This window comes from Triplophysa dalaica, chromosome 15 (assembly GCF_015846415.1).
Source record: "Triplophysa dalaica isolate WHDGS20190420 chromosome 15, ASM1584641v1, whole genome shotgun sequence".
NCBI classification, from domain to species: domain Eukaryota; kingdom Metazoa; phylum Chordata; class Actinopteri; order Cypriniformes; family Nemacheilidae; genus Triplophysa; species Triplophysa dalaica.
Genome location: NC_079556.1, coordinates 18250170 through 18278151, shown reverse-complemented (window position 1 = coordinate 18278151; position 27982 = coordinate 18250170). Strand labels below are relative to the sequence as shown.

The window sequence follows — 27982 nt, the reverse complement described above, 5'->3', positions numbered from 1 at the left end:
TTACTTGCAATTATTGCTTATTTATTGACAAATTAATAATGCATTTTTATGTATATGTCTTAACATAATTTATTTATACTGTTATGTCATATTTTGCTTGCTTCCTAGTTAGACTAAACAAACAGAACTGTTTAATACTATCTCTCTAATACTCATCAGAAAAATGTTATTATAAATTAATCAACATAATCAGTGCACATATTGTGTTGGTATTTCGTTAAATGTGTCGCAAAAATATCATTTTCACCGTCTCTCCCGCTTAAACCCATTTAAACTATTGACAGCTCCATGAACGCGGCGGCGAGATCAAAGTGTGTCGCAACTCTGATTTCACCGGCTCTTGTTGCAGCTGCTTTCAAGAGAAGCGGAAGCCCAACCCCCATATACTTGATTGGCTACCGTCTTCCTTCTGAGCACCCTATTGGATACATTAAACATATCGTCATGGCATGTGCTGCTTCCACAACAGGAAGAGGTTGGTGAGGAACGCATGCTTCTATCGTGCCATTTGTAAGCGTTTTTATTTAGAATACATGTTGTTGTTGAATTAAGTGGCCTTGAGAAAGTCAGAATTTAAGCCCTGGGAGAAGAAAGCCTTGTTTTTTTTATTATAGTTCAAAGTTTATACACTAGGTATTACCTGCATTATAATAAAGGAATACAGTTTTTGGTAGAGTAAGGTGATATAAAAACCCTGCTCAGTTAACTATTCCCGTTGTCCACTGTTTAAACAAGCAGTGTTCACTGAGCCACGGCAGACTGGTTGTTGTATTCGATGCGAAACATAATAAATATTATCTTTATTCCTTTTAAATCGTTCCACGAACTAAAACATGATAAATATAGTTATGCAAGTCATATCACAGTTTAACATATCGTGTTGTGTAAGGGTTATCACTGATGACATTGGAACCGTCAGTTTTCCTGTAACTGCAGTTTAGACTATGAAACGCTAGGTGTCACCCAAATATTATGTATTTAATGTCGCTTCAACCTTTTTTGGTTGAACTGGTTCACTGTCCCTTTCAGAGTTTTCTCTCTTTGCGTCACCTTTTGCATTTAAGTATCCTGCTTTGAGATAAGTGGGTTCAGTTAAGTTCAAATATTTCATGTAACCTCTTAAATGTAACAAGGAAAACAATTGACACTAGCATACTTTGTCACACCCTCTAACAGTTACAAGCCCTCACTGTTATGTATTCCCTCTGTTATGTATTCCTTGTTTGTGGTTATTTCATGTTTATGTTATGCTTTGTAGCTTTTTATAGTTTTCGATGTTTATTATGTTCCCCAAGTGTTTTCATTTACCACGCCCATTGTTTTCTTGTTACACTAATCCCCCTTGTGTGTGTATACATTGTACTTGTGTTTCACTTCTGTGCGGTTAGTCGTTGTAGGTGTTATTTGTGGTTTCCTTCCGTGTCCGTGTTCTTAGGGTTTTCTATGGCATTTATTAAAGATTTCATGCGTCTAGATCTGCCGTTTTGCCGGCTCATTGACACCAACGTGACAGAAATTACAAAGCATGACATAAACAGAATACATAACAGAGGGTTGTGGGGTACACTCACAAAGTTGTGGGGAAAAACAAGGAAAGATACGTGTGTATTTCTCTCTCAGAACTTAATGTAATCACATTAGAAAATGTCAAATGGAAACATTTAAATAAGTGGTCTCACCCTTTGAACTATTCTGTTTGTATAAAGAGGTCACATATCGGCAAAGGAGGATGGGTTCTCTTAAACTGGTCCCTTATCGGTTACCGCCTTTGCCCACCATTGGGGAGATCATCAAACTGTATAATCTAAAGGCGGAGAAGCAACTTTCTCAGAATTTCCTCTTGGACATGAGACTTACAGGTAAATCCAACAACTGTTTGCATCTAAATGCATTTTGAACACCTGACATGTTGTATAGTGTTGTACACTGCAACGCAAAGTTGTACACTATTTATGGCTCTAGGTGCTGAATAGAAGTATTTAAAAACATTCTAATGGCTTTCAGATAAGATTGTCCGCCAAGCGGGAAATTTAAAGGACACACATGTGTGTGAAGTGGGGCCTGGACCTGGGGGTCTCACCAGGTCAATTCTAAACGCTGGGGCAGCAGACTTATTAGTGGTGGAGAAGGATATCCGATTTATTCCTGGATTACAGGTATTTATATTCTCATTATATATAAACTAACAGTCAAGCATGTTCTGCTAAGGTTCTTTTAAGGAGTTATTTTCAATTTTTCAAAAAAAAATTATACTATCTGATGTCAATTTTAATGTTTATGTTATGTTATGTTTAACTGATGCTGATCTTTTACTTTATACTGAGACGTACTGCCATTTTTTAGACTAAAGCAAGAATTTTCAGACATGGAATAAAAAAACATACTATACAAAGTTTGTTTTATATATTGAAGTTGTTTTGCTTTTGCTTGTTCAGCTTTTGTCCGAGGCTGCCCCTGGGAGAATGAGAATAGCACAGGGAGATATTCTGACACACAGACTTGACAAAGTGTTCCCAGCCCACATAGCCAAGACATGGGAAGATGGTAAACATTGCAAGTTATCACAAATGCAGTTCATTAAATATTTTTTTTAAACTAGAAAACATGCAAATCTTTATTACAGTAGCTTTAAAGTGATTTAAAGTACTACAACAAAATTGTAATGCACTGACCCTCCTGTTAAAGGGAACTCCAGGTATAGAGAGACACATTGTAATAGCCTTACACTACTAGCATTTGTCCTTAGAAACACATGAAATATTCTAACTTCTTAAAATAAAACTAAATGTAATACTCATTTTATCCTAAGGAGGCCGCCATTTTCTTTTTCAGAGATTTTGTCTGGTTGCACTCACAGGCAGCCAACCAGAACACAGACACACTAATCAGTTCTTTTGTAGATTTAAGTTGCTGTAAGATAAAAAGTGTGTATTTTCGTACATTTTAATAATGTTGGTCAGAAACAATACAAACATATATAATAATAAATCAAAATCATTTTAAATTTAAAATATACAAGATATTTTAAGCTATTACAAAATGCATTTTAATGCATTTGAATTTTGGATGTTGACGCTGTCCCCTCTCTCTCTCTCTCTTTCTCTCTCTCTCTCTCTAATGAATTGTATACGATAATGGTCTTAAATAGTCTTAAAGTCCCAGTGAAATGCCTTTTTAACATGCAGGATTATTTGATGCGTGGACGTAATTTCATGCGGAGAGCACAAGTCATATTGAGTGGCCCCGACCTCTTTTAAAATAACCAACAGTGTTTTGTTTATGGCACAGTCAGCCTGGCAAATCTGCATTTAACAGTCTGATAACTACAGTGGTGTAAAACAAATATATTAATATTAACAAGATTAATTGTTAATATGCCATTGAAATGAATGAGGAGAAATGCAACGCTCAATATGGCTGCCAAGCGAAGCTTTGCACATGCGTAGTATCTAAAGCAAAATGAAAAATTATGTTTTCAAGCACAATTTAGAAACAAATGTTATGGTACAGCTTACATCATTTTTAAATGTTGTTTTATGTTGTTTAGTTTGGATTTTAGCTGGCGATTGTAGAGATATCAGGATTCCCATTCATGTCTTGTTTGAATTACGCAATAACTGCCCGAAGGCGTGTTGCAAAGTCCGAGTGGCACTGGTGTTTGTCTTCTCCTTTACTCATCAAGGCTGCAATGTGTGATCTCTTCCATGGAGCCTTAACACACAAGATTCTGTTTAGACTTTTAACGCGTCAGATACGTTTAGTTTTCTCAGCAGAATTGCAAGTATGATCGACGCATATGATCAGATCTGTGCTATCGTGTCTCTGAACCAGAGGACACTCATGTGCAACTGCTCGATCGACACAGACCAAAAAATTAAGACTTCAATGTTAACCTCAACACTGTCTGGATCATTGTGTATCGCCCATGTACTGCATTATGCGTCATTCACCATCTGGGATTAGGGGTGCGCCGATTCGATATTTTGATCGGGGATCAGGGTCGATATGGACCTTTTTGCTGGATTGGGTATCGATCGGTATTGGACCAATCAAAATACGATCCAGCTTCAAAAGGGGCTAACTATTCTTTCACCATCCGGTGTTCGAGATCCACCTATGGGAAGGGCATTGGTACCTGACCTCTGCAGATGCATCCAATAGCACCAAGTCTGGCTTTAACAGACAGGAGCGTGTGCCCTATGCCAGGTTACGCCCCTAACCTAATGCATAAAGGCACCTGCACACGATACCTTTCCTCAGTTGACATTCGCTTCTCGCGACCTGTGGTTTGTTTCTCACAGCTCGTTGGTTGGACTTCACTGTTGTCTACAGGAGGACATATCTGTGGATCAGCCTCTGACAGACATGATTGTCTTGTAGGCCAGGTTAGCTGTCTGTTTCCTGCGAGCCACCCACGCTCCAACTTTTCGTTAGGCTGCCAGCCTCCCTTCATCTTTTCTCCTTTTTTCTGTCATATTGCTATCTATATTGGTGCCGGCCACTCCTGTGGATAACCAGTCGCGTGACTGCCATGCATGGTGTGGTGTCCATATTGCCGTGAGGGATTGTCATCGACTTCATGTCGATGGAGTCACCCCCTGTCCCATGCCTGGGGTGCCCACCCAGTGTTACGGCTTCATGTGTAGCCCAGTGTGTGTTCCCCACACAAAACATGCTGGGAGATTTCCCAGTGAGAAAATGTGTACATGCAGTGTCACTACAGAGCTCCCTACACTAGTCTCACACAGATTTAATAAAGGCTTTGGCACATGTGTTCCCCAAAACACAAGACACGCTTCAAAGAAAACCAATGCAAGACATTTGTTTATGAGTGAGAACTTCTCTTCCGTGTGAGAAAGTGTACAAGCATTGCCAACACACAGCTCCCTACACCAGTCTCACACAGATTTAATAAACTTCAGCCCCTGTGTCCCCCAAAACACAAGAAACCCAGTAAAAGCAAACGAATGCAATTCATTCGTCAATGAGCGAGATCTTCTCTTTTGTGAGAAAGTGTACAAGCAGTGTCACTACACAGCTCCACACCAGTCTCACACAGATTTACTGAAGGCTTCGGTTCTAGTGGTTCCCAAAACAAAAGAAACTCAAGAAAATAGCAAATGTATGCAATACGTTCGTTAATATGAGTGGACTTCTCTGCAGTGAGAAAAAGGGTACAAGCAGTGTCACTACACAGCTCCCTACACTAGTCTCACACAGATTTAATGAAGGCTTTGACTAGGGCTGGGGGTAAACGATTATTTATTAAACAAATAATCTAACAATTATTTTATCGATTAGTTGACTAATTTGACGGTTAATCTAACACTTATTTTTCTGTTGCTCAATTAATAAAAACCATAATGTATCTCAAATAAATGCCAAAAAAATCTTAATAATATACTTTATTAAAAAAACAGTTTTGCACGGCAAAAAATATTCTGCTTTACACAAAATAAAATAAATAAAATAATTGTACTGTTATACAAAATGTAAGACCAGCCTGTTTACTCTTTACAGTACCAACATAACTCTCTTGTTCAAAAAATTATAAAGTTGTAGTGCAAAAAACCCCACTGTGCAGTGTTTAACAATATAAAATTCCTGTTTTTGAGTTTGTTTTGCATGCATTGCATCTCTTTCCCAAGATAGGACGCCAAGGTCCTTTGCTTTGTCCTAGAAAACACAAAATCAATTCATATAAGAACAACAGCTATGACAATGGGGTATTTTAAATCTACTCTTAACATCATTGTAGTGCTATGCTATGTTTAGTTTATTTGAATGCTAACGTGGCTATCTAGCAGCTATGCAATTTGGTGGTGCTAGGCTAACCCATTAACCAACGTATCTTAGCTCTCTGTGCAGTTTGTGGTGCTAGGTTAGTAGCTAACGTTTCAAGCCAACATTAGATGATAACTAACGGTAGCTAAACACAGTGGTCTAGGCGCCAGTAGCTAACTAGCACGAACAAACTGCACGGGGAGCTAAAGTAGTTAGCTAGCACCACTGAAGTGCGCAGAGCTCAAGCTACACTACACAAACATGTAATTAATTTAGCCAAAGTAAGTACTTACTTGTTATCGTCTCCTTCACGAGTGACAACGGGGTGCCTCCGTTTCAGATGCTCCAACATTGCTGTTGTGCTGGCGTGGTATGCCAACTCCATTTGGCAAAGAGCGCAAATAACGACACCTTTACGTTTGGGGCTAAATTTGAAGTATTCCCATACCCATGTTTTGGTCTCCCACGTGTGTGTGGCGAGCTGCTGTGAAGGGTTGACGCAAAAATATGACGTCAACATCATCGACGCGTCGCCACAGGCCTAGCTTTGACCCATGTGTTCCTCCAAATCAAGGGTCGGCAACCTTTGCGACCAAAAGAGCCATATTGGGCCCTCTCCCATCAAATAAAAATTGTCTGGAGCCACTAAATGTATGTAGCCTTTAAATTACCGTAATACAGGTTGTTATGCATTAAAGGTTGTAGTTTCCCAGTTGCACCACTAGGGGCAATATATTGCGATTTTTATTGTATTTAGGCGTTAACAATTTATAATTTTTTTATCTGAAAAAGCAAATAAATGCAACAATTTTCACTTACAAGAGAGAAGTCTCTCCAAACCCCTCATGCTGGACCCAAGTTTTCCACCAGATTGCACTATTGTATCACATATGAAGAAACCGGCCATTCCAGCAGGCCAATACGATCCACCAGTAAATGTGGGGACCCTCGCGAATCACATATCAGCTTGGCAGTCTATGTCAGCTCCCGAATGGGTGATTCGTACTATAACGAATGGGTACAGACTTCAGTTTGTCAGAAAACCACCTCGTTTCAGCGGGGTTCTCTCTTCTTGCACAGAGGAGAGCTCTGCTCACATTCTGTAAAACTAAATATATCCGCCCACTTCTCGAGAAGTGGTGATATACATACATATATCGCTTACATCACTTCACTTAGCTTCAGAGTGAAGAAGAGCAAAAGCAATCTCACTCCAGCCCAGAATGTTGTATCAATAACGATATGCGTGCGTCTGTCACGGGAGTGTGTTCTCTCCTTAATTTAAGTGATTTTCACATTTCATCAACTTCTCCGTCCAACTGGGCTCATCAACCATCACATCTTACAGAACGCCCAAAAATCTGGGAGTGGTGACCGGTGATCAGCGAAACTTTACAGATCAGGTTGCCAGCACCACTCAGACCAGTAGATTCATCGTCTACAATATTAGGAATATTAGACCTTTCCTCTCCGAACATGCTACGTAAAACCCAGTCCAGACTCTTGTTCTGTCCAGACTGGACTATTGCAATGTACTACTAGCTGAACTTCCTGCTTGCACTACAACTCCTCTACCAGAATGCAGCAGCAACGGTGGTCTTCAATGAACTGAACACGTCACTCCTCTCTCCATTAAGTTACATTGACTCCATGTAGTCGCTCGCATCAAATTCAAGACTCTGCTCCTCGCCTACAAGACAACCACTGGTTCTGTACCATGCTTTACATTTTTAACAAAAATTTGCCTGTGAGTAAACAGTAACTAGCGGACCCCTAGCAGTTCAGGGACCCCCGGTTGAGGACCCCTGGTTTAGGTTGCCATCATTTGACACAGTGTTTTGATGCAAAAAAAATGGCGGCACACAAATTTACTTTGATGCAAGTAAAAATATTTTAAATACTGTGACAGTTACACTAGTTTTCATTTTACATTTATGGTCAATGCCATTGTTTGTATTTTAAGCCATACATCTCTCTTTACCCAGAGTTCCCTTTAAAGGTACATACTCCAGACTCGTGTATCAAATTAAAGATGGGGTAACATGCTATTTCTTGTGTTCTGACTCTACACTGTTCAACGTGTTGGCTTCTCATGCTTAACATGGTCAATTTGATGAATGACGTAGTATTTCAATGCTCGATACAAACCCCCAGCACTCCAACTTGTTTCGGAAAAGTTTTTCATCAAGTCCATTCCTTTTATTGGCCATTCTCCCAGAAAAGCCCACGCATGCCCACGAGCTAGCGTGAGAGAAAAAGCCACACGTACACCAGCCAACATGAGAAGGGCACGTCCATCCACGGTAGTTTCTCTGTGTATGTTCAAACATGAAGGGATAATGCGACGATGTATTGTGTACTCGTGCTGTAGTTCTGTACCCCCTGTCCGCCTCCACCAGCTCGTCTTTTTCCGGAAATATTCACACAACTATATCTCTCTTTTATTAATCTGATCAAACTAAATACTCTTCGAAGATATGAAGAATGCAATACTACTTTTCAGGTACTCGAGATTATTATGAGATTTGCAGAAACTCTGTGTGTTACCCCATCTTTAAGTTTATTTGTCATGTGCAGATGTACAGTTGTACATTAACCCTTATGCGGTCTTTGGGGTCTTTTGACCCGCAAATGACGTTCACTAAAATGTTATTATCTTTGTCAAAATTGCATGATACTTTGGAAAGTGGTCAACACTGTCTAGATCTACAAAGAAACTCTCTCTAGAGACCCCAAAGACCATGAGCGTACACCCTAAACGAAGACTGCATTAGGGTTAAAGTGCTTGATGTGAGTGTTGGGCATTGTACAGCTGTACAAAATAGTAAAAATGAAGGTAAAACAGTAAAGTAAGGTAATAAATATCACAAAACATACAGTCATTGATCATCCAAGTATGATAATACGGTTTAAAAAATAAAAGGTATGTAAACTTTTGAAACAGGTTATCTTTTGTAAATTTACTTACTATTGTGTTTTCTAGACTATATGTAGAAGTCTGTTATGTGAATTAGCTTTGTTCAGGACAGAACTTAATAAAACACACTGCAATATGTATTTTTTTTTTAAATATCTAAATTTTGAAGATTCTGTAATGAGTATGTAAATGTCTGAGCAGAACTGTAAATGTGCTCGTTGTGTGCGTTTCAGTACCGCCGAATTTACACATCATTGGAAACTTGCCCTTTAGTGTGTCAACCCCTCTCCTTATAAAGTGGCTAGAGCAGATGTCCAACAGAAGTGGCCCCTTTATGTTTGGTCGTACGAGGCTCACACTGACCTTCCAGAAAGAAGTGGCTGAAGTAAGTGTTATTCTTGTAGAGGACGTGATTTGAAAATTTCAGTTTGCAAGCTGTCCGGCTGTGGTCAACAACCCATTTAAATGAAATAAAGAAAAATCATCAGTCAGGCATTTAACACCACAGGTATCATGAGTAGTCCATTGTACAATTAAAAGATACTTTGAGTAAAGATTATTTTATTTAACAAAGCTTAATTACTTTGGCAACACATGTCACATGGAACACATAGATCAAATGTATACAGTCCGGTGTTAAGTTGCATGAATCAAAGCGTCTTGACAAGTGCCTAAATGTAAATGTCATAAATATAGAGCATGTGTCACTGTTACGAATTGCTCATAATCTGTAATAGGGAGATTTAAGTGTAATGCACTTTGGCACTGTTTGTTTTATACACACAAATGAATCTGGAGTAGAGGTGTGATTGTGTTTTTTCATGATTACATACTTATTAAATTATAAGTAGATGTTAGGCAAAAATGACTAATCTGAACAATTTAATACATAATGCAATTTAGAAAATTATACATGATACATAAAATTAATACAAAAAACACTTTAGTTGACACTTCAGTTGCTATTTCAGTGGATCGCTCCAAAAGACAGATCTAATTAAAGAATCCATTGCTCCCTTCACCTACTTTATTTTCCAGAGGTTAACAGCCAGCAAAGGAAGCCCTCAACGTAGCCGTCTCTCTGTCATGGCACAATATCTCTGCACTGTCAAAAAGTGTTTCACCATCCCAGGACGTGCCTTTGTTCCAAAACCAGATGTAAGTCTTCTTTCAATTTCTTCTGCCATTTGTATTTGTCATTGCCTGACTTCTCAAGTGGAAAGTTATTAGTGGTACTTTAGTAGAGTACAGAGTGAATGTTATGGAATCAGACATGGCGACATAAATGGTGTACTAGCCATGTGTTGCTTGTTATGCTTTACAGCATGGGAATAAGAAACGCGTTTGAGGTAATAGTTGGTACAAGAGTATTGGGTTGCTGGAGAATGGCTGGGATTTGTGGGGGTCCTATGAAAGACTGTACAATAGTTTCCTTGTCTGTAAATATTTCATCCAGCTGGGATTCTTGGGAATGAGGCAAAGAAGAAAGGAAAGTAGGACGAATTGTGGAGTCTCTTGGAATAAATGGCATGGTTGATTATTTTATCACACACCCAGGCGTTTATCCCAAAAGTGAAAGAAGTGTGCTGCTTTATAGGGTTGAGCACAAGTAGTCATTCAAACATCAGCCTTTGACGTGAAATGAAGAACGATGATGCACAATAAACAAACTGATGAAACAATATCTGTTTTTGAAAAAGTAAAATATAGCCAAGATGGTAAGATATCTGGAGGATATGGCATTGCTGTTCTGCATCCACTATTAATTCTGTGTTTTTTTTGTTCATTAAATTGTGTAACGAAGATAGATTTGAAAGGAATTTCCTTCGCTGAATTAACTAAAAAAGTTATTAGGGAGCATTCAGCCTTGAGCTCTAAATTCCAGATAATATGCTATTTATCAAACTTCACTAGTGTCTGTCTTCAATGATCTGATGTTGATAATACATGTCTTTGTGTGGCTTTTGTTCAAATTAAAATTTCTATTAAACTTTGACACATTGCTTGTCACACTACGCCTGTGCTATAAATATGAATGTTACCTCAAATGGCAAAACCCAAATAGCAATCAAGGGTCCCAAACCACATATAGGGACATAAATATATATATAAATAATATTATATAAATATAATAATGACTTGGGAGTGGGCTGTTAAGCAACAACGTAGTAACAACACAACAACCACTTGAAGTGCATGCAAGGACACCTTGGAACAGGTTTGTGGATAAGGCAGCTTTACTGCCTGATGAAAAACCAAGGACTCATGTACTGTTAAGAAGACTCTACAAACAGTTAGTGAAATGCTCACTTCTTTTAAATGTTCACCTGTGAAAAATCCTTCATTTTTGGCGTTTGGTTGGTCACCAACATTGTTTTCTTATACTTTTAGTTTTAACCAACAGCTACAATGGTTGTCAGCCAGCACATCGTCTTTGAATGGCTGTCTCAAAGACGTAGGGGTAAATTACTGCTGAGAACACTGCACACGGACATGATATGTATATGTGAAAATACAAGTTGAAAAGGATTTGAAAAAAATGATTTTTTTAAAGAAATAATAAACATCAAAGTAAGTTGGTGGTGTGCAATACAGACTCTTTTGTCTAGCACTAGATTCATATTATGGTTTGAAGCAATATATTTAGCATGTTTTCTTGCCTTTCAAAATCTGTTTGTAAGGTTAGGAGGAATTATCTACACAGCAATTGAGAAAAGAACGGTGCTGCTATTATTATAAGCATTCGCTTGTTTCGACATGGCACAAGGGGTGTGGGTCTTTATCTATTCACTTTTGTATCTGTCTTGTGTGGCCGCTGCAAGGCATCTTGCTCTGTCGCATTGAGTGACGCTGGGTGTCCTTGAAGGCTTGTGTCCACCGTGATTGGCTGAATGGCCTAAAGCCTGTGCTGCACTTGATTGCATTTGACACCCCTGTATTTGTTGATGTACAATACATGCCCTAACAAATATAAGCTAAAAAATATAAACTGTGATATGACTTGTTTGGTCCAAATTTACAGAGCCTGAAAGAAAAATTATGACGGAATGCTGGAGAGTTAAAAAGATCGGGTGACACACGCAGTTTCTGCCAGTCTCATATTAATCTTGAGAACCTATACGGTAGTATTGCATATGTTGTATCTTCAAAGAGTATTTAGTTTGATCAATTTTATAAAAGAGATATACAACTGTATGATTATTTCCGGAAAAGGCGTGCAGTTGGAGGCAGGCAGGGGTGACGGAATTACAGCACGACCACACAATACATCAGTGCATTAATCGATTCCTGTTTTTTACATTATGCATGTACACGCATATTGCCAACAAAACGCAGACATATGGCCTGAGGTGGGTAGAGTAGCCAAAATCTTTTTTACAAGTAAAAGTACAAGTAACAAGAGAAATTGTTACAAAGTAAAATTCACTATTTAAAATATTACTCTAGTAAAAAATTATACAATGAAAAAATAGCTCAAGTAGCTAGTTACTAGTTACTTTGTATCTGATTATATACATTTCATAATATTAATGTCTATATTTGAATCAATGTTTTTAACTATTATTATCATGAAGAGGATATCTTTGCAATATAAACACAGAGACTTAAAGAATAGACAAAACGCAGAAGAGACAAGCATTTCTGTACATTTCAATGTCAATGAAGTTCAGCATAAGTAACAAACTTCTTGCATTTATGTGCTGCTTCTCTTTACCGGTCTCACAGCATTAAAGGTGCGGAGAAATTCGAACCTGCGCTGAGTCATAGCCAGACCTCACCATCAAATGCGTCGGAGGATTTTGGTACCCAATCCTAAAAATTATATAATATTTTTAGGGGCGCAGTGTGTGGCCATCTGCTACACCACTGCCCATGTAACCAAAATAGTTTTGGTCCACTGCTATGATTTGTCAAAGGAGCTGCCATTATAGTCCTGGCAAAGCTCATAAACGCATACTTGTACAAATGAATAGGGAGGTGTGCTTTTTTATACATGAAAATACAAGAATGTCCCCCTGTTATGAAAATCAAGCTATTAATGTGGTTCAATGTCTGTTTGATGTTTTTTAATATGCTTCCTGTGCTTCCAAAAATATCAAAAGCTAAAGATTAAATAGTTTTGTCCTGCTGTTAAAATGAACAGATGCTAATATTGTCATGTATTATGTGAAACACTGTTAACATCTCCAAAAATATGATTAGTATGTAAAAGTAACCCATTATGTCTTAAGTAAACAGAAACAGTTTGGAAACAGGGGACGTGTAACAGTTTATTACATCCGTGCATCTCTTAAAGGGGCAGCAGCATAATAATCATCTCTGTTTTTAACGTTCATCAAACAAAAAAGGACGAAGAGAAAAACATACACTGCTCCTGACTGATTACATTATAACTTAAGTTAGGTTTCTTTTACATGGTGAAGACTATAAAGTCTTATTTTACATTTGGTTATTTCATTTCCGTACCTGATAACTACTTTAAAATCAACCTTAAACGTCTGAAAAGCGCTTATTATTTTATTTGTATGTTTGCTTTATTACATTTCCTCCTTTTTTTTTTTAATACTTATGGGATGTTTGCTTTGGCGATCCAGAACATTGCAGCGGCCTCCTGTCCCCTGAGCTGATGTGTGTACAGAGGCAGACTGTGAGCCAGCTGCTACTGCAGTGTCCTTCCCACACACAGAGGATAGAAAAACTGAGCTAAAGGCTCATGACAGAGATTGATCTGAAAATAGTGAAGCATACCTCAAGCAGATGTTTGTCAAGAAAGATAATGGAAGAGTAATGCTGCGCTAGCACCTCTGTAGTATAGCATGGTTTATAGTCCAAAAATGCTGTATTGCATTAGTGGCACAAAAGGTTGTGGGTTTGATTCTCAAACATACAGTACTGATAAAATGTACAGTTTAAATTGTGTCAAGACTCTTTGGAGGGTCTCCTAACCAGCCCTTAAAATAACGAATGAGCTTCCAGTAAAAGCCTCAATCACATGATAGCGACATGATTCATCTCCTTATAATGTGGATCAAGTATATGAAAAAAATCCAAAGTGAATGTCACTCCTTTTGGGGGAAGCAGATGGGTAGCGTTGTCCAAATAAGAGCTCAAGTGTGAAAAAGGAGCGCAAAATAATCTCTGGAGAATAGTTTTTTGAGGGAAAGAAAAATATTCTTGGGAAAACTCAAAGTTTTTCAAAAGAACACGTGTTCTTGGGGAAAGCAAAAGATTGAAAAAAATGTGCTCCCTTTCCTATTTTTCCAAAACCTTTTTGTGGCTCACTACTGCATCTCATCTGTTTTGACAATGTGAGATAACATCTTACATAAATGAAGACTTGCATATCAAAGTTATAGAACTGTTGAGGTTTTAAGATAAACGCTTTCAATATGAGAGGATCCGCACGCTGCCAGTGTCACTTAGTCTCAGTGCAATATCTCTGTCTGTACATGTCTTCGTTGAACAATGTTTGGCGCGCTTGAGCATGCATTGATTTTTCAGATAAACATTTCATTGTAATATACATCTTAATAATTTGGACAAATGACTTTCTTCTTCTTTATTTATTTATAAAGCAGAATTTAATATATCTGTTGTTGTCAAATGTGCTGTACAAAGATAAAAAAATATACAACGATAAACATCCAACATGTCTCTACTACACATCCAATATACACTGTATATCTAATACACATCCAATGTATATCTCAACCTTCAGAATTATTAAAAGCCAGAGTTAATAGATACGGTTTTAACAAGGATATAAAAAAGGGGCGATCGCCATTTAGTTTTAATCTAGATCTGGGAACTGTTAGTAGTAACTGATCAGAAGACCTAAAAGATCTAGCCGGTCTATGAAGTTTCATACATCAAGATACGTTGGTGCTCAACTGTTTAAGGATTTAAAAACAAACAGGAAAAGTTTGTATTTTTACCAAAACGAACTAGCAAACATTGAAGAGAGGACAGAATTGATGTGCTCATGCTTGCGTGTCCCTGTTAGCAGTTTAGCCGCTGCATTCTACACGGCCTGTAAACGTGCCAAGACTGTCTGGCTAACTCCCGTACAGTATCTCACAGAAGTGAGTACACGCCTCACATTTTTTTAAATGTTTTATTATATCTTTTCATGTGACAACACTGAAGAAATTAAACTTTGCTTCAATGTAAAGTAGTGAGTGTACAGCTTGTATAATAGTGTTAATTTGCTGTCCCCTCAAAATAACTCAAACCACAGACATTAATGTCTAAACCGCTGGCAACAAAAGTGAGTACAATAAATGAATGATTGTAATTGCACTTATCCGTCTGCCATATTTTTCTTTACTGTACATATTTTTATGAAAAAGTTATGGTTAGGTTTAGAGATAGGAGTAGGATTTGTGACTACAAAATATATTTTTACTGCTATATTGTTACTAAATTTGTCATTTTCTTACATATTTCAGTCTATTACATCTTATATCTTTTTATGTTCGCTATAAAATGGGTAGGTTAACACGTCTGAAAATATAAATCGCTTATCGATAGAATTATAAAATATATAAAAATACCTAGGTATAAACAATGAGACCAGGCTGCACATGCTTCTCCAGTGCCGAAAGCAGAACCAATAAGGGCAAAACTTTTTTCGATGCTCCAGTGTTTCATAATTTAGCCTGGGGCTCGTTAAATACCGGTATAGGTACCCATCCGTAGTTTTGAATGATTCATTTTTATGATCATTTTTTTATATTTAAAGCATTTTAGTCGACTAAATCTACATTAGAAGTCTATTAAAACCTAACTGGTTTAGCTAACTTACTGTAATTACATGTTCCATACTAAAGTTTCAATTGTTTGGAATAATTTCCTTTAATTTATAATTAAATCATCTAAACATGTTACTTACTTGGTTTAATCTTTAGCATTTCATTCAATCTTTAGAGGTACAATCTATCTCACTGTGTCAATTTTCTAATAGATACAGGACAACTGGTTTCGTTTGACTTGGGCATCATTTCGTGTTATGCTGCAGCTTGCGCTATTGGATAAGTTCATGTTGTAGTGTTACATAAGTTGTATCTTAGAAGAGTATTTAGTTTGATCAAATTTATAAAAGAGAGATACAGCTGTATGATAATTTCCGGAAAAACATGAGCTGCTAGAAGTGGGACTAGTGAGGGAATGGGATGGAACTACAACATGAGCAAGCAACACATCATCACATTAATCCCTTTGTGTTTTGTACATTATGAACATACACGCCGATAGCCAACAAAACAAAGACCTATGACTTAGTTTTACTTACAGAGTGCAGTTCATGTCCGGCATCTTGAAGCACTGGGACCGCACCATCTATCAGTTTCAAATGATCTCTAAATCCAGCGTTTTATCCACCGTATATAACATCCATCACTGAAATGCCTTGAACAAACTGACACACCTAAACTTTACTATAGCAAGAGTAACAAGCTACAGCGCAACCCAACTTGAGCATCAAAGATAATCTTGATGGTAAGCAGGTCTAGCTCCTCAGTTGACTCGTGGGCCGGCTCTTTCGCCTTGCCGGGCTTTTCCGAGAGAATGGCCAATAAAAGGAATAGGATCCCTATGAAACAAGTTGCCACAGAATAGGAATATGTTAATAACAAAATTTTGACAAAAATGTCAGATGGAACCCTATAAACCTAAGGGGAGGAACAAGCTGAGGACTTAAAGCCAAGGTTCTGTCATTATTGCATCTCAGTACAGAGTTATCTGAAGGAAATTTAGGCTAAATGCACAGAAGATTTGATCTTATTTAAACTCTCGCTTTTTTTATAAAGGCGCTGCATAATGAACACCAGATTCATTATGTTATGTGAATGTTGATGTTAAGATATTTTTCTTGTAACATTAAAAGATAATCTAGGTACAGTAGAACACAATGGGGCGGTTTCCGGGAAAGGGGATTATTTTAAACCAGGAGAAGGCCTCGGTTAAATTAGGATATTTAAATTGTTTGTAGGAACATACTTAACAGAAGATATTACTGTTGGGCATCTTGAGACAAAACAATATTTTGTGCAAGTTGTTTTCGATTAAGACACCTCTAATATTCAAGTTAGTCTGGGACTAGGTTTAACCCTTTCTGGGAAACCGCCCCATGTTATCCTTTTGGATTTCTATCATTTATCGATTGAAAGGGTAATCTTCACATTAACAAAACTAAGCAAAACAGCAAGCAATGAAATAAGACTTAGCACTTATAATAACACTGTTTCTGACCATTTTTATTAATAAAAAATATAACTACTTGCACAAGCACACTGAAGTAGCAGTACAGAAACATGAGAACAATATCCTCTGCAAAATTAAAAGTGCAGATGCATTCACCCCCAAATTTGCCAAGATATGCAAAAAAAGGCCACTGAACAGAAACAAGGGCCGATCATTTTGGTCTGGTCATATGAAAATCATTTTACTTTATCGTGCTAATGAACAAGCTGCACCATAACAATATGATAGTTTGTCTTTAAACATTTTTTTGACACATTATAGTACTAACTATCTACAGGTTATCATCCTTATTTTAGCGTATTTTTAAATATGTTTTAGCTAACAAAAAATAAATAGCTTTTAAACGAGGTTACACAATTAAAGGTGTAATGTTTGTCTTCTTATAAAGAAGATTTGCTGTGAACATGCTTGGGTGTTGAATAGTGCTTTCAGTGAACAAATAGGATGCATAAAATAAAAAGATCCATAAAATTAAAAGATCCACAACATAAAAAGATCCACAACATGGGTGCATTTGTAGAGCTTGGACATGTATGAAATCCCAAAGCACAATTGTAAATAGTATAGATTCTTTCTTGTCTGCGCAGAACGGTTAATGATTCTGAAATAATTGTGCTTTGGAATTTAAAGAGCGAAATCCTGAAACTTGGCACACCGATTTACTGTAAACCTCTTTTTACCAGACCACTTCTGATGATGTAAACAATACTGCTGTAATGCTGTTCCGGAAGAACTTTCTGTTCCCCTCTACAAACATTTGAACAAAATTCAACCAACAGAATATTTACAACCTATGTAAAATGTTAAACAAATATCTTTAAGGTTTCATTCTAAATGTAAGGTTTAAAATAAAATCTTAAACCGGAAATGCTTCTAGACCAGTGTTTCGCAAAATGGTCTATAGAACCACCTATTGATTCTTTTGTAATTGGCAGACAAAACAGAATATTTTTACATATATTTGAAAAGTAGACATAGTTTTGGCACATTCTGTAACATATGGTGCACAGTTACTTTTAGAAATGTTGGAGGAGAGTGTTTATTGCATTCAGTAATGGTGCATGGGCCCTCACTATTTTCCAGGAGCTAGTATGGTATACTGAGAAGGGCATATTCTGCCATAGACAAGCAGCACAATGCCCAACTGTGCCATCTCAGTATGCCCAATGCTGCCTGCAGGGGGCGAGCACAGCCATCTGCCCGCCTGTGGGAATCTGAGGGGAAGAATGTGCTGTGCTATCCATCACTGCCAAAGCTCTTTTTGCCAGAGCAGAATACTGCAATTGCTCCTTAAACAGCATAGAACCGCAAGACTACATCCAAACAACTACACACACTTGACTTGACACAAGTTGGGTGCAGGGAAGGGAATGTTGTAATTTTTTCACATGCTTTTTAGGGGGGCTATGTTCATGCATTGGCAAATTTGCACATGACATGCAGTTGTTCTGGTTGTTAGAGGCAGCATCCAGCGTTCAGAGAGAGAGGGGTGCAACACACTTTAGTGAATAAGACAATGAGTATTAACCTGCACCCTAAGGGATATTAATAGCTATAGACAGCATCTGTGGCATGCCTTCAAACAATCATTTAATCTGGTTTATTTTTAAAAGTACCACATTTTGGCACGCCGTCAATAACCACGGCCATGTTTGTGAAAATTTAGCTTTAAGCTTTGTGCAGACAACATACCTCAGGTGCTGTGAAAACTATGAAACTAAAAATATTCCTTCAGTATAACTCGGGCACATGTAGATAGCATCTACGTTTGTCTGTGTCCAGTATCTGATGACAGATTTGCTATTTAAATTTGAGCATGAGGATTTTTGGCACCATTCGGCAATGGTGTGTGAGTATCTCCAGTGAGTGATGACATTACCAGATTGCAGTCTCACCAGGTATCACTCACTGCCATGAAAATGCTACTAAGGTAACACCTTATAATAAGGTTGTTTTTGACATAAATTAATGCATTAACTAGCATTAATCAGCAATTTTACTTCATGTAAAAATGTAGTCATGTACATCTGTACATCATGTACATTCTACATGTATAATCATGTACAGTTGTATTCGCATTAATTAACTAATGCTAACAAATACAATTGTAAAGTGTTTTATTGACGTTATTTAGTATGTCTTTTATGCCATGTATGTATTATGAATGTAGATTATGTCATATAGATTAGAATCAGAGTCCGAGTACAATCCCGCAATCCAAGAGAGGATGACACACAAGGTTTTGTCTGTAAATACCATCCACCCCCTGATGTTCCTGAAGTGATTCGTGACGCACTCCAGCCCAATACAGAGAGGATCCCCTTCCTTTTCTTGAAATCCATAGAGTTGTAACCTAGACAATGTATGTGTTTGGATGTAGAATACCATTTCCATGGCAATGAGAAGCTGCATACGTGGAATGCACACATGCAGCAATGTATATATGAGTGTGTGCATGATAAAGTTAGTGCACGACGCACACTGAGCTAAAGGTAGCACAGCACAATATCAAACACCCATGACTTGATGGGGGAGTCTTCTCTCGGCTTCTATGGATTTCCCATTCATGCCTGACCCAGCAACCTCTATTCACTCATTCCTCCCGCTCTATAAACAGTTTCAGCGGTTTCTATACTACAGCTCTTTATGCATAGGCTATATGGCTACGGTTCAGTCTACATCAGGCATTCCACTGCATTATGCACAGGCTCCAGAAAGCATGCTTATGCAGAATATCAATCAACCTATCAGCTACCATAATAAGATTTCATTAACACAACCATTACATGAGTAAAAAAGCATATCTTCCAAATGCAGGGTCTTCCATACTGTTGCCTCTTAAAGACATATTGCCATCTGATATTCCACAAGAAGTTACCAAACGATTGTTAGCAGCTGAACAATTGCTTTAAGTTCTTAACTTTGGGTGGGGGGGCTGTTTCGGGATTTGAAGTAGCAAAAACATTCCTTTGTTGCAAATCCCTTCCCAGGGGAACACTTTAATTAGATTTATTAGGATGCTGAATATGTGCCTTTATTCATCATCTTCCTCTCTTTCTTTGTCAATCTTGCACAGAGCATGAGCTGTTGCTACTGCAGCGTTCCTTCCATTTACCTCTCAGCATTCACAGTCTGTCTCTTTCAAGACCTTTTTTAGAGGAATAACTCCATTTTTTTGTGCTTGGTGATCTTAAAAAAATCGGAGACAGAGGCTTCAAAGCATTGGTCCTCTTGCCTTTTCATCTCATTATTACATGAGCCAGGGGCCGAGTGGCAGTGCGTTTCACGTGTCTGGCTCCCCCTATACATAATCCTGAACACTGTAGCCCGTCTTATTATCCAGGGGTGAGAGAGAGCAATACTGGTGTTGGAGCAGCTCCTGTTGCTGTTGTTGCAGCAGATGCTGTTGTTGCTGCAAGAGGAGTTTATCTGGAGGGAGCAGTATCAAATCCTGGGGGTCGTGTCGCTTACCAGAGCAAGAGAGACAGAAAATGGATCCACCTACGAAAAGGAAACCAGACGAGACGAAGGCTACATAGACGGCACCTCCCGGCTCAAACTTGTTGCTTTCTGGCACATTTGCATCTAGAAAGTTGACGATGACCTCATTGGTGTACCAGGAGGCAGGAAATAAGCAGAGGAAGCCAGAGGTCAGAAAGCAGGCGCCGGCTGCCATGGCAGCATGGCGTTTAGCACGCCGTCCTCCACCCCAGCGGGTGCACTTCAAGCCCAAAGAAGCTAAACATAATCCTAATGCTGCCAGTACACATGAAAGCACCATAGTGGTGCGTGCTGTTTGCAAGTATGCAGGCAGTGCCAACACGGAGTATTTTAGTGTACAGCTGAACATGCCTGTGCTGTACCAGGTGCAGTCCATCCACAGCCCCTGCATCTGTGAGATGGCAGTGATGATGTTGGAGCCGACGTCTGCGCTAACCTTCCAGTTGGGCAGCAACGTGGCCACCGTGGCACCTAAGATGCCCAGCAGCGAAAGCACAAAGGCGAAGATCTGCGTACCCGTGGACGCCATCCTGCCACGCTCCTTAACCTGGCCAACATTCACCCAGCCTTGCCTGGTCCACTCTTTTTCTGCTGCGACGGCAGAGACTGTTCAGCGCCGAAGCCTGTTGGAAGAAAGTGAGAGAGATTTAAGCGAGTGTTCTCCTCCCCCAGCACAATAGGAACAATGAAAACATTGCACTCAGAATGATGTCAAAACAGGTTCCTGGTTCTGGTATTTGAGATGCTTTGCTTTTTTTGGTGCATGCCTGGTGCCGGCATCTGGCTTGGAGCAATTAGTTATTTGCGGAGTAACAGTGAACGCACTCAATGCTGCGAACCGTCCTATTCGGCTCTCCGTGCCATCAGGTAAACGACGAAGTAGCGTGAACGGCACACAATTACGCTTTATTTGTACTTAATGAAATGACAGAAACGACTACAATTTTGGTTCATAGCAGAGATTGACGGCGTTCTTTGTAATAAGGAGCGGAATGCAAAAATCCTGTGCTTACCTCGGCTGGTGCAGAGCGAGCTGTGACGCGTCAGGTCTCAGAGCACACGCACATATACGCGCGCGCGCGCACACACACAGTGATAAATACATAAACAGAGAGTACGCGACTGTACATGTAGTGCATTTTTATCAATGTTGTCGGCAGTGGGGGTGTACAAGACGACATAAGTAATTGAGCAGCGAACGATGTCAAATACTGCACGAATGGCCGTCTGCATCACGCAGGAGATCTTTAAACTTAACGCGCACTGAAGTCTCTGTTGTTTCCTTCTTTTGTTCTCCATTCTCCTCTATAAGATTTCATAATACACCCGACTATAGTCGCATATGTCGTTTTTATTAAAAACTTTAAACAGAATTATTTTTCAGACAAGGAAAGTTCAATCTTCATATCAAAAGCGTTGGTTTGTGTATGAGCTGCATTCAATGTGTTGATATTAAATAAATCACTGGTTTATAATCGTCTCTACACAGCAAGAATCTTATTCTTTATCAAAATATTGGTCATCTGGTTGAAGGGAAACAAAATTTTAAATAAATGTGTTATTTGAACAACATAGATTTGTGTGTTACTTAGATCTATAATGAAATGCTAATTATTCAAATATAATAAGGCTTTCTAAATCTATAATTAAAAGCACAAAAAGTGATTCTCTATAATGTGTGTTTACATTTCATTTTTATAAAGCATCTCGGCAAGAATAGTGTGTTGATGAATAAAGTTAATATAGGCAAATACGTGTTACTTTCACCTCGAATTGAAGTGTTTTGTTATAATAGCAATGCACCACTTTCACCCTAATCATAAAATGACCTACCAATGAGCAGGAACATTCACTCTCCAGGAGGATGAACTCACAGCTGCTGCCCCTATAAACCCCCTGCACCCCCACCCCTGCCGTCCTCCATCCGTCCTTTTTACCGCTGCACGGAGGGAGTGGCTATATGGCCTTGGTATAGAAATGACAAAGAGGGTAAAGGAGGACAAAATAGGAGCTGGGCTTTTTTCCTGATATCTGTCTACCTAGTATCATAGTTTTAGTTTCTGCAAGCAAATTCTGGAGGAATTTACCACATTACGAAATGCATTAAATTGCCGTAGATCGGGTGTTAATGCTTTCTTCACCCTCTATGCAATTAATGTGTACGGTATATGCACCGAACCAATTGACAAGAGTTCTTAGCGAACCAGTTCATAAGTTTTAATAGTTGCCATACCTAGGGATTCAAACGTGTGAAGATTCTGAAAGCAATCATAAGCATGGTTCCACGAATTGAACACCTTTAGCTACTATATCATGTGCTGTAGCTTGAGTGGACATTGAAATTGTCCCCTTTTTTGAAGGGGCGTAATTGCCCATAGTATGTTTTTTCTTGTTTATCCATTTGTTGTTCACAGCTGTTGATGGAGTCATTTGGGTTTATTACCAAAATGCAGATGCAGCTCCTACAGGAAATGCCTGTGTAAATGTACCATTATAAATGAAAAAGTGCACGGTTCCACACTACCTTGATTTATTGCCTCTGTGCTTTTGCTTGTGAATTTCTTTAATCAAAGGGGGCTCTTTTTGCTGGCCTTGCATTCTTAAATGTGTTAAAATGATACTAAGGACACATGCCTTTTCTCTGTCTTGACTCCATCTTCATCTAGACAACGAAGAAGCCTGTAGTCTCGTAGGTTTATGAGAGAGGATCACTGTATGCATTTCCTATCTGAGAAGCACATCGGTGTTGCTTTTGGTTGTCAGTGATGCCTTGGGCTGTTCATAGAGCGTGGGATAAGCCATTCCTGCAATTAAACAAGCATCCTCCTGTCGAAAGCCCCGTCGGCCAGCATTGGTTAGTCTCTGCGTTCTCAGATTCTCATCTATGCTGAGGTAACAGTGGTTGTCTTTTGAAAGAGCTGTCACGATTAATGTACCCATGCTCCTTGCAGGACTATTTTCTCCTTTTGCTGACTGTATGCAATTCTCAGCTCTGTACTGCATTGCTCACGGGCAGTTACATAAAGGAAATGATGGTTACTCAGATAGCCTCAAGGAAATGCCACCTCAATTTGATCGTTTCCATTAGAAATTACAAATGAAAAACACCTTTGTATTTAAGAAGATCTTATAAACTGTGTAAATGTGTGTGGCTTGAAAAGAATTGCGGCGCTATCAAGCTAATGTGTGTTTAATAATAACAGTAATGTGTTTGAGTTCTCAAAGCATGTTTGTTGCTATAATTATTTGGAAAAAAGTCAAGGTTAAAATACTAGACGGGGATTACTAATTATAGTATTATAAGTATTTGAGATGTATAAGAGGTCATGAGTTTGTGAAATATAACCTTTCATTTTGTCAGAAAGTAATGGACGAAGTGTATTTCAAAGGTTGCATGCCATGATTTTGAAATGCAAATGCTTCAATGTGGATTCTTCTCATTATTTATTTAAAATTGATTTTTTTTTATTTAAATTTAATCCAAGTTCAGATGGATTTGCCATGAAAGCCCAATAATCCTGCACGAGTGCAGCACAACTGCTTGGTTTATTAATAAAGTGTACCATACAAAGTACAAATCATTAATTCTACCACCTTCAGCTATTTTCTTTATATATATATATATCCATTATGGATCTATAAAAGAGCTATACATAACTTGGAATAGTAGGTGGAACAGGAATTAAGTATTTCACACAATTCATAGTTCAGATACATAGTAAACTGCAAGTAAATGAGAATCAGAGTATTTATGTGCAACACAGTTATGTGAAAGAACCAGTTTAAGCCTTGACAGTAGACATGTGCTTGTCTGCATTTGTCTTTGCCCTTTATTTACATTTATGGCTTAAAATTAGTACATTTCCCCCGGTTTCACAGACACGGTTTAGCTTACGCCAGGACTATGCCTTAGTTGAATTAAGACATGTATTTGCTTTTATAAAAATGCCTAAGAAGAAGACATTACTGGTGTGCATCTTGAGACGAAACAATGGCACTGATATATTAAGATATTTTCTGGGCAAGTTATATTCATTTAAAGCAGGTCACAAATTCAATTTAGTCTGGGACTAGCCTTGGGTCTTTAATGTGAAACCGGGCCATTCAATTTCCTTTGGCAATATGCAATACAGAGCTCAAGAGGTGTACAGCTCTGCTGTCCATGGTACTAACACAACCTGGTGTCATTTCGTTTTAGTGTTGTTGGGGAAACCATGGAAAAAAGGAGCTGAAGCCTGGTGTCATCTAACCCGTTTACCGCCATCATTAATACTAACTCCACAATAACCAAAAAATCATCCTAGTAAACCACTAAAGAGGACTAGCTTCATCCCCAGAATTTAAAATGAGACTTACTATTCACATTTGAAGATGGTTGTTTTGATGGTCCTTTAAACAGGTGTTTCTGTGGCAACCAAATTGCCTCGTCATCATGCAGACTCACTTCCTGCTCTGCCAATGAACGCCCTCTCTTTGCTGATATATCCCTTTAGTTTTCTTTCTGCTGCTCTCCCTCTCTCGAGTGGGAGTAGCTCTTGAATAAGGTTTTACTGTAACGCTCTGTCATCTGTGTGTGTGTGTTTGCATCTCATTACCCGTGGTGTGCGTAGGTGGATGTGGGGGTGGTGCACTTCACTCCGCTGGCTCAGCCCCAGATTCAGCAGCCATTCAAGCTGGTCGAGAGGATTGTCAGGAACGCCTTCCAGTTTCGGAGGAAGCATTGTCGCAGAGGGCTCGAGTAAGCACTTTGCAGCATTTCCATCAAGCATTTCTTAAAACTCTTCTCTACAATTACTCCTACTCTATGTTGCTATTGTATCGTTGCTCTTTGTTGGCATTATAGTGCCATCCTGAAATGAAAATTAGTCTGGGTAAATTATATATATAATCTGAAGTTAATCAATTGAGGAAATTGATTATATTGCGTTGTACCTTGTGCAAGACTTATGTCCTTTACAGCCTTGTTTTCTGTCATCTCATTAAATATAGCATCTGCATGGACTAGGTCCAAAAAAACCCTAGTTTTTAATAGAAAGCAATTATGACTCATCGCATTAGGGAAAATAAGGCAGACTTGTAACTTAGTGATAGTTCACCTAAAAATAAAGATTCTGTCGTCATTTACTCACCCTCTTGTCATTTCAAACCTATATCACGTTCTTCCGCAGAACACAAAAGAAGATATTTTGAAGAATGTCGTTAACCGGCCCCCATTCACTTGGATTGGTTTTATGTCCATACAATAGAAGTGAATGGGGGCCAGTGCTGTTTGGTTACCAACTTTATTCAAAATATATTCTTTTGTGTTCTGCCAAAAGACGAAAATCATAAAAGTTTGAGATGACAAGAGGGTGGGTGAATGATGTTCATGTTTGGGTGAACTATCACTTTAAGCAGTTGCTTGTTGCCACATTCCTGTTTTGCGAGGCACTAAGTCGTCACTTATTTTTGTGAACCTTAATTTATTAAGTGATGTGATCAACGTTCTTCTCTTTCCTTCAGAATGCTGTTTCCAGAGTCTCAGCGTCAGGAATTATCAGAGCAGTTGCTGCACAGTGCTGATGTGGATCCCACACTGCGGCCCACAGAGCTGTCTATTTCTGAATTCAGGGCTTTAGTAGACGCCTACTGCAGGCTATGTCACGAGCACCAAGGCCTCAATGACTATGATTTCAGAGAGGAACTGAGACTCAAGCATAAAACCAAGCGGGCAGCAGGCAACACTAAAGAGCCTCACCTTCAAACCACAATGGAAGGACATCCTAATAACGCCGGCTAACGCAGGAGACGGTGGAACTTATTATAAGGACAATGTCACCTTTAGGAGTATGAATTTCTTGCTCAATTTTTATCTTAAAAATGATTCTCCAGATTAGCCGATGGACATTCCGCATGCAATCTAAAGATGCTTCATCAGCCAAACTGTTAGCCCATTGTTTTTGACACGCTGCCATGCCATTGTGAATTAAAGGACAAAGACAAATCCTAAAACTTGTAAATGTGTATTTTTGTGTGGCAGGTGATGTCAAATATTTGTTAAATCTTAGGTTACCATGAAAAGACTGTGGACCTCTGAACATAAAAATACCCACATCGATTGCTGACTTTATTTGAATGGTAAGCACATTAAGAATTACATGTTTAATTAAATGATGAATATGAAATGTTACAGTCGTACATTTTGCAGATCATAAGGAAAGTATGTGGTTTACATGCATTGTGAGAGCTTTGGTAAACCATTTAATACAACACTAAACACATACAAATCTGAACCCACCTACTTGGTTAATAGAAATATAACCTTTTCAATAAATAAGGTTTATAAAAAGCAAATCATTAAATCTAAATTAAAATGTATTGTAGTGTTCCTAATACAAGGCAAAACTGTAACCTGACCTTTCCTGTAGTTTATTTCCAGTTGTTTTACCAGTAAAGCACAGCTCAAATGTTTTGCCTTGGTAAGGGATGCTAAGAGGTTGTTGCAGCACCATTTTGTGCCTCTGTCGTGTTGTCATAGAAAATGTCCTCATTGACAACAGAAGTCAAGCTCTGCACGCTGAAATCTTGTTCCAGTAGTGAATTAAGGTCCACGTTATTTGCCATCGACTCTGTCTGGCTGTCCAATGAGTGGCTGTGTCGACGCATGTTCCCTAGTGACACCTGTTCTCGTCTGAAGCTGTTCGTGCTGCCTCTGCCAGTCGTGCGATTCATTGCACAGAAATGAGCTCGTTTGATAAAAGCCTGCCTTTCTAGGTCGTCCACTTCAGTCTCTGGCTCCTCACAAGGAGCAGGTCCCTGGGATGACTTTTCTGTCAATTGAAGCTTTTGAAATTTGGTCTCGATAGCAGAGCCCAAGAGTTGAGAGTCTTGACGTTCATTTTGCTCACAGTATTCATTGTCCTCATCGATGATGGATTCTTTAAGGCCAGTCTGATGAACTGGTAGATCTGATGGGGTATCCAGAGGAGCACTGGCACTGCTGGTGGTCAAACTGCTTGTACTTGTTGAATCTGAATCGGGAAGAGCATGCCTCAGCAGGTCATTAAGGGAGTGGCAAGTGTCATTTGAAGTCTTTTTGCAGAGCCAAGACGCTCGAGAAGACCCTGTGACACACAAATATATTCACGGGTGTTAAGATATTCAAGCAAGAGGTGAATTTTTTTATGTAAGGTGTCCAGAGAAAGTGTCTGTATAGTTTTACTATAGAATGGTTTACAATATGAATGTTTTTCGTTTAGGCGCAGTATCCACTTACTAAGTCTAACCACATCTTCCAGGTCTGAAAGCTCTATCAGTTGCCATAGGCAAACAAAACGATAATATGCCAAAAACCTCAATCCTAACCTTCATGTCCATAACAAATTTCTAGATGACCAGACAGCGGATCATATTCTATAATTTTTTTATATATCCATGTCTGGGATTCCATAAGCCTGGGGACCGTAGGGTATGAAAGTTAAGCCTAAATATGTGATTTGAATAAATAGTTGTCCTAAACAGTTTTTTTAACAGTATCCT

At 38.7% G+C, this 27982-nt stretch overlaps 3 protein-coding genes across 12 annotated transcripts in view; 1 reads left to right on the top strand and 2 right to left on the bottom strand.

Annotated features, from left to right (window-relative positions):
* Window positions 1-457: 457 nt before the first annotated feature.
* On the top strand, window positions 458-26628 carry tfb1m (transcription factor B1, mitochondrial). The gene is made up of 8 exons (XM_056767626.1): window positions 458-510; window positions 1707-1859; window positions 2005-2156; window positions 2436-2544; window positions 8935-9086; window positions 9740-9859; window positions 25075-25202; window positions 25967-26628. The coding sequence occupies exons 2-8, from the start codon at window positions 1730-1732 to the stop codon at window positions 26241-26243; spliced, it is 1068 nt and encodes a 355-aa protein (XP_056623604.1). The 5' UTR covers window positions 458-510; window positions 1707-1729; the 3' UTR covers window positions 26244-26628.
* On the bottom strand, window positions 16936-25023 carry LOC130436705 (claudin-20). 3 transcript variants are annotated; one of them, XM_056767628.1, is made up of 2 exons: window positions 24821-25023; window positions 16936-21087 (listed from the first exon to the last, which is right to left on the bottom strand). In XM_056767628.1, the coding sequence occupies exon 2, from the start codon at window positions 20991-20993 to the stop codon at window positions 20265-20267; it is 729 nt and encodes a 242-aa protein (XP_056623606.1). In that variant the 5' UTR covers window positions 20994-21087; window positions 24821-25023; the 3' UTR covers window positions 16936-20264. The 3 variants fall into 3 exon arrangements, with proteins under 3 accessions (XP_056623606.1, XP_056623605.1, XP_056623607.1); XM_056767627.1 differs by lacking the exon at window positions 24821-25023 and adding an exon at window positions 21478-24810; XM_056767629.1 differs by lacking the exon at window positions 24821-25023 and adding an exon at window positions 21290-21449.
* Window positions 26544-27982, bottom strand: part of tiam2a (TIAM Rac1 associated GEF 2a) — a 66455-nt gene continuing 65016 nt past the window's right edge. For all 8 annotated transcript variants that reach the window (XM_056767618.1, XM_056767619.1, XM_056767612.1 and 5 more), the window contains one exon: window positions 26544-27567. In XM_056767618.1, coding sequence (XP_056623596.1) covers window positions 26933-27567 — 635 coding nt within the window. In that variant the 3' untranslated portion in view covers window positions 26544-26932. The remainder of the gene's footprint in view (window positions 27568-27982) is intronic.